At 30.5% G+C, this 11,075-nt stretch overlaps 1 protein-coding gene across 1 annotated transcript; it reads left to right on the top strand.

Annotated features, from left to right (window-relative positions):
• The first annotated feature begins 9,762 nt into the window (after positions 1–9,762).
• LOC145131132 (uncharacterized) lies at positions 9,763–10,245 on the top strand. Its single transcript, XM_079065863.1, has one exon. It carries the CDS (start codon positions 9,763–9,765, stop codon positions 10,243–10,245), a length of 483 nt encoding a protein of 160 aa, XP_078921989.1.
• The last annotated feature ends 830 nt before the right edge of the window (positions 10,246–11,075 follow it).

The following is an 11,075-nucleotide window of genomic DNA, read 5'->3' on the forward strand; positions in this document are numbered from 1 at the left end:
CATTATAGAAACCGGTTGACCCGACGGTCGAACCTGAACCGGGAACCGGTCACCATACTAGTTCAACTAAAAAATTGGTTTTTGAAACAATGAATAAAACTAAATTTCATTCATTCTCTAACAAATGTCAACCATTTTTGAAATAAGAATATATACAATAGCTGAGTAAACAAAACTTATATGAAATTTGAGAATACATTCGGCGACATATCTCTTTAAAGAAAGAATATTGTTGTTTTTGCAATGTGGTGACATTCTAAAAAGAATGTCCCTTTTTTGTAAGATGAACCATGACATTTTTAAAGATCGAGGTTTTTAAGCATGCACGTTGCGGCGGGAATTTAAACAATAATTGTTGTTAAAAGTACATTGCTATGAAAAAACAAACCATTAATGGTCATTTTAATGAATTTTCGCAATTCTATTTAGAAAACGAATCTCAGTAAAATATTTAGCTTCCTTTCCATAAGGGGATCGTCTTTATCGTGATGTTAAAAGATCACGAATCTCATTATTTGTATCGTCGTTTAGTAGCTCGGAGGGTATTTCAGTAACTACAATTGGTACGGTTGTTATTCTTCGCTTTGATGATGCCTAGCCAGCAAGCAATCAAGAAACTAAATTAAGAGAAATTGCAAAGAATAGAAACACATTTTACTTCAGTTTTGATTAGAGATAAAGTTTTATTCACAATAGCATTGTACTTTCTAAGTATATTGGGTTAATAAGATTTTTTTTAATAATTTTAAAGAATAAGATAAAAAAATGAAAGTAAGATGCTATATTAGAAAAAAAAATAGAAGTACATAGCTATTCCTTGCATTTGCTCCAATTAGGCTAAATGCAAGATAAGGCAAGGTACTTTCATTTTGTTGTCTAATATAGCATCTTACTTTCATTTCTTTTTCTTTTTTATATAATTTTACTTTAATGCCTACTAAGGTAGTAAAAACTACCCACATAATAGCAATGTCATTAAAAAAGAAAGCATTTTTCATATGCTATAACCTGATAAAATTCTCAAATACAATGTCTTACTAAGAAAAAGAAAACATTAAGTACAACGCTACTATTATGTTTTTCTAATTGTACGGTGCCTTAATAAAAATGAGAATGGAAACTCTTGTTATGTGTTGTTTGCAATAGTTCTCACGCAAGACTTATTGAAGGTGCCATGAATCCACACATACAAATTTACATTAATGGGCTTTTTCCATTTAAAATGTAAATTTATTACAGAAAATGAAGATAAAAGGAAAAATAAAAAGGAAATAGGATTGTATCGGAGCTAGTTTGTGCATACTACCCAATAAGATCTTTTACATTGTTTGTGGGTTTGACCAGGACGCACCATTTGATGTGGTAGTCGTCGCCTCGTCATGTCAACCTTGGCTTTGTAATGAAGCAGTTCAAGGCACCAATGTGAAACGGAAAAACTTTTATCCCTAGGTCCAGGCCTAAAGCCACAACTCCTATGCTTCCAATAATCTATAATTTTAATCATGATTTTTATTCTGCTATCGTAACTACAACATACATGCAATTAAAAGTAAGAATTATTAATTGCACCTTAGCAATCTTGGGTGGTGGCACCATACATATTAGGAGTGTCCACCCCATTTAGGTAAACTTTCATTTCAAGAATATCAGGTCCGACTGCAGTAGTTGCAAAAAACACAATAGATGTTAAAATAAAAAAGAAAAATACAATGATCTAAACATCCTTGGAAAATTGGTCAACATCTTCTAAAATTAAAATATGTTAGAAAGTTCCAAGAGAAAAGCATTGAAATTGGGAGTAAATGGATAAAATCCTATGAATTTTCGGTGAAAGAAAAATATTATTTAATAAGAAATAAAGCCAAAACATACAATAAAATTGCAATATTGATATGAAAAAATAATTTACACTTACTTTTATAACAATAATGATAGGGTTTATTAGAAAGTCAAGTAACAGTCCTGAAGATATTCAAATGTATCATAATATTTACAAATTTAAACCTTAGCAGTTCAATATGTCACTGTTGTTATCAGCCAATGGTTAAAAGGAAGCATTTGGTATCATTCTGATCTCAATTCATCAATGATCATTACTTTAGCATGAATAAGTGTAGCATCTTTTTATGTCGTGTTCATTTCCAATCTCCGGTAAATATGTAATTTCTTCAACTACACTGTATGAAATGGTGATGAAAGATTCCCCCACACCTTTCTCTGTAAGAAGATGTCTATAATCCATATAATGTTGAAAACTTCTCCTGTACATGATATAAAAGACAAAACATTAGATTCTTTTAAAAACTGAAATTCGTTTACAGATGTATTACCAAATTAACTTGATGAAGTTTATACAGGGTGAAAATCATGATCGTATTTGCTGACGATGTTGTTATTATAACAAATCGTATTCTCTCTTTTTAAAACTATAAAAAATTTGTTCCCATGAGCTATAGTTTACAACGATCAAAGATTGAATTTATAAAATTTCATTTCATATCTACAATGCTTTGAAGAAGTAAAACACCAGTAATTCAATGCTCATACATAATCAAAAACTTCCCGCACCTAAAACTAAATAATTTTCCGCACCTAAAACTAAATAATTTTCCCTGAAAGCACATAGAAACGGAAATGAATACGATCAAATGACTTCTACACATAAAAAGATTAACTCTCATCAAACAGATTCAGGGTTTATAGAAAAGTAAACGTATCTAAAATTAGAAGGATCTTAGAGTGTAAAATTGACAAAAGAGAACGTACTTGAAGGCATTTGTTGAGAACCAAAAGGAAAACAATTGTGTTAATAGGTGATTGGTGATGAGGCAACTTATAGAGGCGGTGGAATGCGTACATGTGGCTTTGGTTTAAAGGTAATGATGACTAAATGCACAACTCCATGATTCATTCGACTCCACCTTTGAAATTACTTCTTCAACTTAGCCATAATAAAAATGAAAACCCCAAATAACACAAACTACGTACCATTTTGCACATGCAGATGGAAAAAAGTTAGAGATGGAAAGATGGAAATGGAGAAACAAATCAAACCAGTGAATAGAAGGTGGTGATGGTGGTGTAAATAGGTGAGTGGTGGTGAATATCCAACCCCCGGAATATCCAAGTCCTAGTCGATCAAGGTTTTAGTTTCGCACCAAGAACATCGATCTAGGTGGTTTTCGTTCCTTCCAAGCTTCGATCAACAAAAACGTAAGAAATTTGAAACGGTTTTTACCTCATATTATAAACAAAATAAACAAAAAAGGAGATGCAATATGTCTTTAATCGTGAGGGGTTTTAGAGATAATGAGAAGAGAAAGGTGAGGGGCTGGGGTTTTTAGACTGACATAGGGATGGTGAAATTTGATAAAGAGTGAAAATTAAGTTATGTCTTTAGGTGAAAATGGACCTGCGCAAGAACATGTTTGAGTAGTGAGCATAGTGTAAGACATTGTTTCAAGGATTTGACCTTAATAACAGTATATCAACATTTTGGTAAATGTTAATGTTTATAATGTTCCTCCTTTTGTAAAATGAACACTGTAAGATGAACACCGGAAGGTGAACCAAAAAATTATGTTAGAACGACATTTTGTTATAATTACATTCTGACAGAATACACTTGTTCTTAGAAAAATTTGCAAGAATTTAAAACAAAAACGTTTCAAAACCATTTTCATCAAATTATGGCATTAAAAATACTCTAACAAACATTCTTGTATTGGCAATTAGTAATCCAATCTTATTAACAATTACAAAATTTCAAAGATTAAACGTATTACAAAAACATATTTGCAAAAAATAACATTGAAGCAAATACCAAAAAAGGAATAAAAGACCATTTGGATCATTAAATAAAGAATAAAAACACACCAATACATACACATTATTATCTGATTATGATTAATACAAAAACACATTAGTATTATGAAGTCGAACAAAAACAATTGGAATATGTCGTGTCAAGCCTAAACAAAATAATTATAGAAATTGTAAATTCTATGGATTCAAAGTTTCACCCCTAGCCATTTCCTATTTCTATTAAAGGATAAGCGTTGTAGGTTCTAAAGGAATGCAATAATCAAAAGAAAGCAATGAGATTTAAGTAAAGTTCTTGACCTTGCAGATTTCGAAACCGAGAAAACAACATTTGCATATTTTGTGCGTTTGTTTGCATATGATAAAAATAATATAAATAAATAAAACCTAGAAACTAAAAACAAAAACTAATGAGTATTTGTATATTTTGGATCTTCATACTCAGTTCCACTTGGGAATCAAAAACGAACGCGATGAAAATTGACATAAAATTTTGAATAATATATTTAAAAATAAGCTTGATCTTCTCAAATATATTGATACATTATATTTTCTGAAATCTTAAATAAAAATCATCATAGTAAAATAACCTTGAACATATTACGGCTCTAAGAACAGGGCCAGGGCCGGCCCATGGGTCTGGGCAAGCTAGGCGACCGCCCCGGGCCCCCAAAAGCCAAAGGGCCCCTATTTTGGACTTACAATATGGATTATATAATAATAGCCCATTAAATTTAAGCCAAAGAAGCCAACGATTAGATCATCTTCTATTTCTTATTAAAGATCTAAGTCAATCGATAGTCTCATACTTCTCCCTCTTTTCACGATTTCACAAAAGTGAAACTCGATCTTTTCCTTCTTATTTTTGTTTTCCTTTTTCTGAAATAGCACCAGTGAATCTATGAATGAATGGGAAATTATTTGATTTGTTTTTTAATTCAAACCTTTTAGAGACTGGAATCGAGAGTTACACTCATTGTGTCACTTCTGTTTCTTTCCCAATCGCTCGAAATTTCAAGTTGCGGTTATTCGGAATTGAGGTCCAGAGACAAAATCGACTTCTGATAATCTGATTACGAATATGTGTAAGTTCTAGCCTTTTTGAAATCTCCTTTTGTTTGTGAGATTCGATTTTTTATGAAGTTGTGCAAGTTAGTGGAGAAATCGTGTTTTATTGTTTTAATCTATGTACATTAGAGACATTTCTTGAACTTTATTTGCTTAAATTCAGTTTCTGTTAATCTTCTTAATTTCGAGTTTTCTATGCTTCATGAATCATGATTTGCAGCTGTATTAGGCCTTTTTACAACTGCTTAGAGTTTTTTATAACAGCCATTACCACAATCATCCCTACAACAGGTAGTCTCCTTGTCTCGGTATATACTTTTTGTTAATCTCTTATGTGTAATTGTTAATCTGCTATTACTTATTGTTGTTTGATATGTTTCCCAGAAAATGTATGTCCTGAAGTGAAACGCCCAAAAATACAGACAGTTGATGATTTTGATTTTTGAATCAAAAGAGCTAGTAAGACCATCTTCAACCCACTTCCATTTTTTCCCTAAAAATGGAGTAAAAAATAGGGTAAATAGTGTTTAATCTCCGACCCTACTCCATTTTTTACCCAATTTACAACCCCAAAAAGTATATTCCATTCTTCTAACTTATATAAATTGTCAAACACACTCCTTCTATTAATTTGGTTTTAACAAATATATAATCTATATTTTTTTCATTACAATAATATTAAATATTATAACACTTAATTATAAGCTTTTGTAAAATACTTTATCGTGTTTTAAAATTTCAATATGTATTTAAATTTTAATATGAATTTGATAAACAAAAACAAACTTTATATTTATAATTAATTAATATAATTTAATATATAACACAATATTATAAGTATTAAATATTACATTTAAATTATAATTAGTAGATAAAAAAAACCAGAAATGTGTAAATATATAAAAAGAGTGACTAAAATCGATAACTCAAAGTTCATCCCCATTTTGGGGGAAATGAATAGTATAACACCAAATATGGTGTTATACTATTCATTTCCCCAAAAATGGGGGAATAAATGGGGTAGGGTTGGAGATAAATGGGGGAAATAATGGAAAATGGGAGTGGGTTGGAGATGCTCTAAATGTAATTTTTTTTAGTTTTTATATGTTTATGTATTAGGGTTCAGAGCATGTTTATTTAATTATTTTTGTTTTGTATGAATAGTTCTTAGGTTATTTTTTGTTTTGTATAAATAGTTGTTAGGTTGTTTGACCCTCGGAGACTAATTTTTTTGAGGTGCTCAATCATCTTTCATAAAACAATCTGAAGGGCCCCATTTTTTATTTTGCTCCGGGCCTCAAATAGTCTTGGACCGGCCCTGTCTAAGAAACAAAATAGAGAACACATTTGTAATTTATTGCATTATTAACACTGGAATTAAAACTTACAAGGATAACAGATATAATTTGGAGCACTTTGGAAACCACAGTTGTGGTACTAAAACACAAACAATTTTCTTTCTCCGAATCAATCGATGAACTCCTCATCATCTCTTCGTCAAGAATCTATAATCGAATGCGGCCTATTAGGTTCATCACATGTCGTGTTCGATCAATTGCGGTAACAGATGGTAAAGAGTGATTTAATGGAAAAGAATGAAAAACAGGGAATGGAATGAAAGTAGGGGTTGGTGATGGAGTTGGACGACAATGGTGGTCGGATAGTAGGGAAGGAGGCGCTAAATATGGAGATCGCATATGTGGTGGTTCACGATGATATAGTATTTTAAAGAATAAAATAATCGTCATTTAAGGAATGAACCATGATTATAGGGATTTTCAATCCTACTTAGATTTATTATTTTAATTATAGCATGTTAATTTATAGATTTACCCTTATAAAGATTATTTATTATTTTTTAATTCCTAAATTCTTATTGGTTCCTACATCCACACAATAATGTCCATCTACATATAAACCTATCTCTCTGTCTCACACTTTCACACACACACACACACACTCTCTCTCTCTCTCTCTCTCTCTCTCTCTCTCTCTCTCTCTCTCTCTCTCTCTATATATATATATATATATATATATATATATATATATATATATATATATATATATATATATATATATATATATATATATATATATATATATATATATGGGACGGTTCATTTGAGATTAAAAAAATAGAGATCTTGAGATTCAACCTCATCCATAATTTGCTGCTCTAACGCTCCAACGTACCGGCAGCAGCGAGGTATACCAAATCATAAATGATTATATGAAGAGAGATATAATCATATATGATTACACATGTTTATACGTATATGCATAATCATAAATGATTAAACATATATGTTTGTTGACAGATTGAGTAATCATATATGATTATAACGGTTGGTGGTATAAGAGGTTGTGGTGGCAAATGTAGTGGTGGTATAAGTGATGGAGGTGGCAGTGGTGGGGTCGGCTGGTAGCAGAGGTGATGGTAGTGGTAGTGGCGGTGGCGGTTATGGTGGTGGGGAGGTGGCAGAGGTGAAAGGAATGAGTTGTGCTACATAATCATTCATAATTATAACTGACTTACCGCCCCGGTACGCCGGAATCTTAGAGCGACATATGTGGATTATGTAGCTAAGGTTAAATCTCAAGATCTCTGTTTTATTTTGGATCTCTCTCTCTCTCTCTCTCTCTCTCTCTCTCTCTCTCTCTCTCTATGTAAATTATAAAATTTGAAGGATGAATATGTAACTTTTAAATTGAAATAACGGCATAATAGGAATACCAAATAGTTGAGAACAATTAACGTTTTACGATAATTTAGCTAGTAATTGAATCCCTATTTAATCTTACCTATCTAAAAAAATCCTCAGACCCTAAATTATAAGTTTTGGGTTTGCCGGCCACACATCCCAAAAATATGAGGGATTCAATTGAAATAATAAAATTTGAAGGATGAATATGTAATGTAACTTTTAAATTGAAATAACGGCATAATAGGAATACCAAATAGTTGAAATAATTAACGTTTTACGATAATTTAGCTAGTAATTGAATCCCTATTTCATATTCTTGATGTGCGTCCAGGTATTCTTAGTAGAAATAAATTGCAGCCCCAAAAATCAATATGATCAAAGGTTCTTAAAAGAATTAGATGAAGACTGCCTGGTTTTGTGTTTCTTTGTTCACATGCTTTTTCAATTACTATTACAATTGCTTCAATTTGATTGATTTCGTTTTATTATATTTTTGAGATCATAACTCTCTGTAACCCTATGGATACATACTTTATTAATAAATTTAAGAATAACTCGTCAATAGGTATGCATTGAAGCCTTCACTATAAAAAGAGATGTGGGGTGGTGAATCAAAGCTAGTAAATAGTTTTTGTTAAAATAGGTTTCAATGAGATTTTTGATATTATTGTTTTTTATTATTAACAATAGTTTTATTATGTGTTCAGGTACAAAATAAAATACATGCAAACGATTCATTTATGAATATTTTGTTTGAACGATTGATATTTGAGGAAGTTTTTAAATTTGATTATATAGTTTATGATTAAAATTTGTATTGTTTTCTTTTCTATGTTATATTTATATGTTCATTTATGGTTAAAAATGTAATTGATTTTTTTCATCTATATATTGTCCTATATTCATTTATGATTACTATATTTTTTTTATCTGCATAGTTTATTCCTTTATGATTACAAATGCAATAAAACAAATAGTCTTATATGAATACAAGATTCCGATTTTGAAGTGATTTATAAAATGCATTTAATTCATTTACAATTACAAACATATTTTTTATATGTACCTTGTATTTAATTCATTTATGATTGCAAACTTATGACGGTCTTATCATATTTATTATGTACCTTGTATTTAATTCATTTATGATTGCAAACCTATGACAAAAGATCGTCTTATCATATTCATTTATGTATATGTAGTTGAATTTAATTATCAGTGGATTAAATGAATACGAGATCCCATTTTTGAAGTAATTTATAAAATGTATTTAATTCATTTACGATTACAAATACAAATTTTAACTCTTGTGTTTAATTCATTTATGATTGCAAGTTTATGACAACGTATGGTTTATCATATTCATTTATGTATATGTCAATGAATTTAACTATCAATGAATTAAAATCCCATTATCATATTTATGTTATACATACAAACAAATTTGATAATAATAATAATAATAATAATAATAATAATAATAATAAATAAAAAAAAACTCAAAGTAGATATTCATCAATAAATACAACAAAATTATGGAATAAAAATGTGTTTTGTGGATATATGAAAAAATCAAAAGACTTAGTTATTTATAACATCATTTGAATTTTTAAAAAAAAAGATAAAAGAGGACTTATTTATTTAGAACATGATTTGAATTGCAAAAAATTAAAAAAAAAAAAGAGAAAAGACAGTGGATTCCAATTTTTAGAAAAAAAGTTCTTTCAATTTAATTTTTTTTATATTAGTGGAAAAAATATATGAATAAAACGTTACTATTTTTGGAAAAAACTGATTACAACATAATCTCTTAATCATAGGAAAATTATCATTTATTTAAGTTGACCTTTTCATTAATGTAAAATTAAATTACCTATAATGTCCCTTAGAAAATGATTGGTCAATAATCGTTCTCGCGTTCTCAACCTTTTTCTGTTCTCAAAATTGGAATACACTCTGAAGTAAGAGAAAAAGGAGTATGTTTTGGATGAGTATCTAGCTGAGGAACTTCTTGACGATGCAACTAAAGAAGAGGCTGTTGAATATGAAAATCATCACCATCACTCTATCGAGGTTTTGTGTCTAATATTGGAGACCTTGTCTCCAAAAATCCAAAAGATTTTTCGAGAATCTTGGGGCATACAACATGAACAATTAGCTCAAAAACATGTTTCAAGAGCAAGCTCAAACTGAGAGATTCAAGTCCATGCAAGCAATTCTATGTTGCAAACAACATGAGAATCGTTATGTGAGTACCCATGTGCTCAAATTAAAAGGGTACTTTGACGGACTTGAAAGTCTTGGCTTCCCATTTACTCAATATTTTTCTAATGATGTCATTCTTAACTCTTTGACTAGTGCACACAATCAGTTCACTATAAACTACTATATGAATGGTTTAGATAAGAGTATCATGCAGTTACATGGAATGCTCAAGACTGCTGAAGAAAGTGTTCTTCCACCTAGGAACTCAACCACTCTTGTTCTGGCTATTAAGGAAGGTGGTGTAAAGAGAAAAAGGTCATCTCATCCCAATGTTAAGGGAAATGGAAATGGGAATGTTAGTGCTACCAATTCCGACCCTAAGAAGGACATTTCTGACATACCACCTGTGAATGACCCTAAAGAATTCATATGCTACTACTGCTAAGAAAAGGGTCATTGGAAACGTAGCTACCCTAAATATCTGGAGGATCTCAAGAACAAAGCCAAGGGTGCTGGCTCTTCAGGCATGTTTATAATTAAATTACATTCGGCTTCGACTTCTAATAACTAGATACTTGACATATGTTATGGAACCCACATTTTCTTTAATGGGCAGGCACTAAAACGAAGCAGAAAGTTGAGACATGAGGATATCGATTTGATCATGGGAAATAAGAGCAAGGTAGTTGTTACCAAGATTGGAGATTATGAGCTATCATTGTCACCTAATATTTCAATTAATTTATTATATTGTTGTTATTCACCTTAAATGACAAGAAATATTATTTTATTTTATGCATATTGGTGTGACGGTTTCACTTTTGGATTTGATGATAATAATGCTAGTATATTGGTTTACAAAGATAATACTCTTTATTTTAAAGCAAATCCTATCAATGGCGTATATGAATTTGTGATTGGTGTAAAAAAAATGATAACTTAACCTTAAATGTTAGTTCGTCTAATCTGGATAAATCATGTCTATGGCATTGTCATATGGGCCATATAAACAAGAAGAGAATCTCCAAGATCCAATCAGATGGGATCTTGGAACCATTCAATCTTGAGTTTAATGGAGATTGTGAATCTTGTTTACTTGGGAAAATGACAAAGTCTCCTTTCATGGGTAACTATAAGAGAGGAACAGATCAGTTAGACATCATCCACTCGGATGTATGTGTTTCATTCAGATACATCACTAGACATGGTAAAAGATAATTTGTGACATTTATTGATGACTTAAGTAGATATGGATATGTTTAACTGATTAAACAT

The sequence above is a fragment of the Lactuca virosa genome, chromosome 8 (genome assembly GCF_052849685.1).
Source record: "Lactuca virosa cultivar CGN04683 chromosome 8, Lactuca_virosa_CGN04683_v6, whole genome shotgun sequence".
Taxonomy (NCBI): domain Eukaryota; kingdom Viridiplantae; phylum Streptophyta; class Magnoliopsida; order Asterales; family Asteraceae; genus Lactuca; species Lactuca virosa.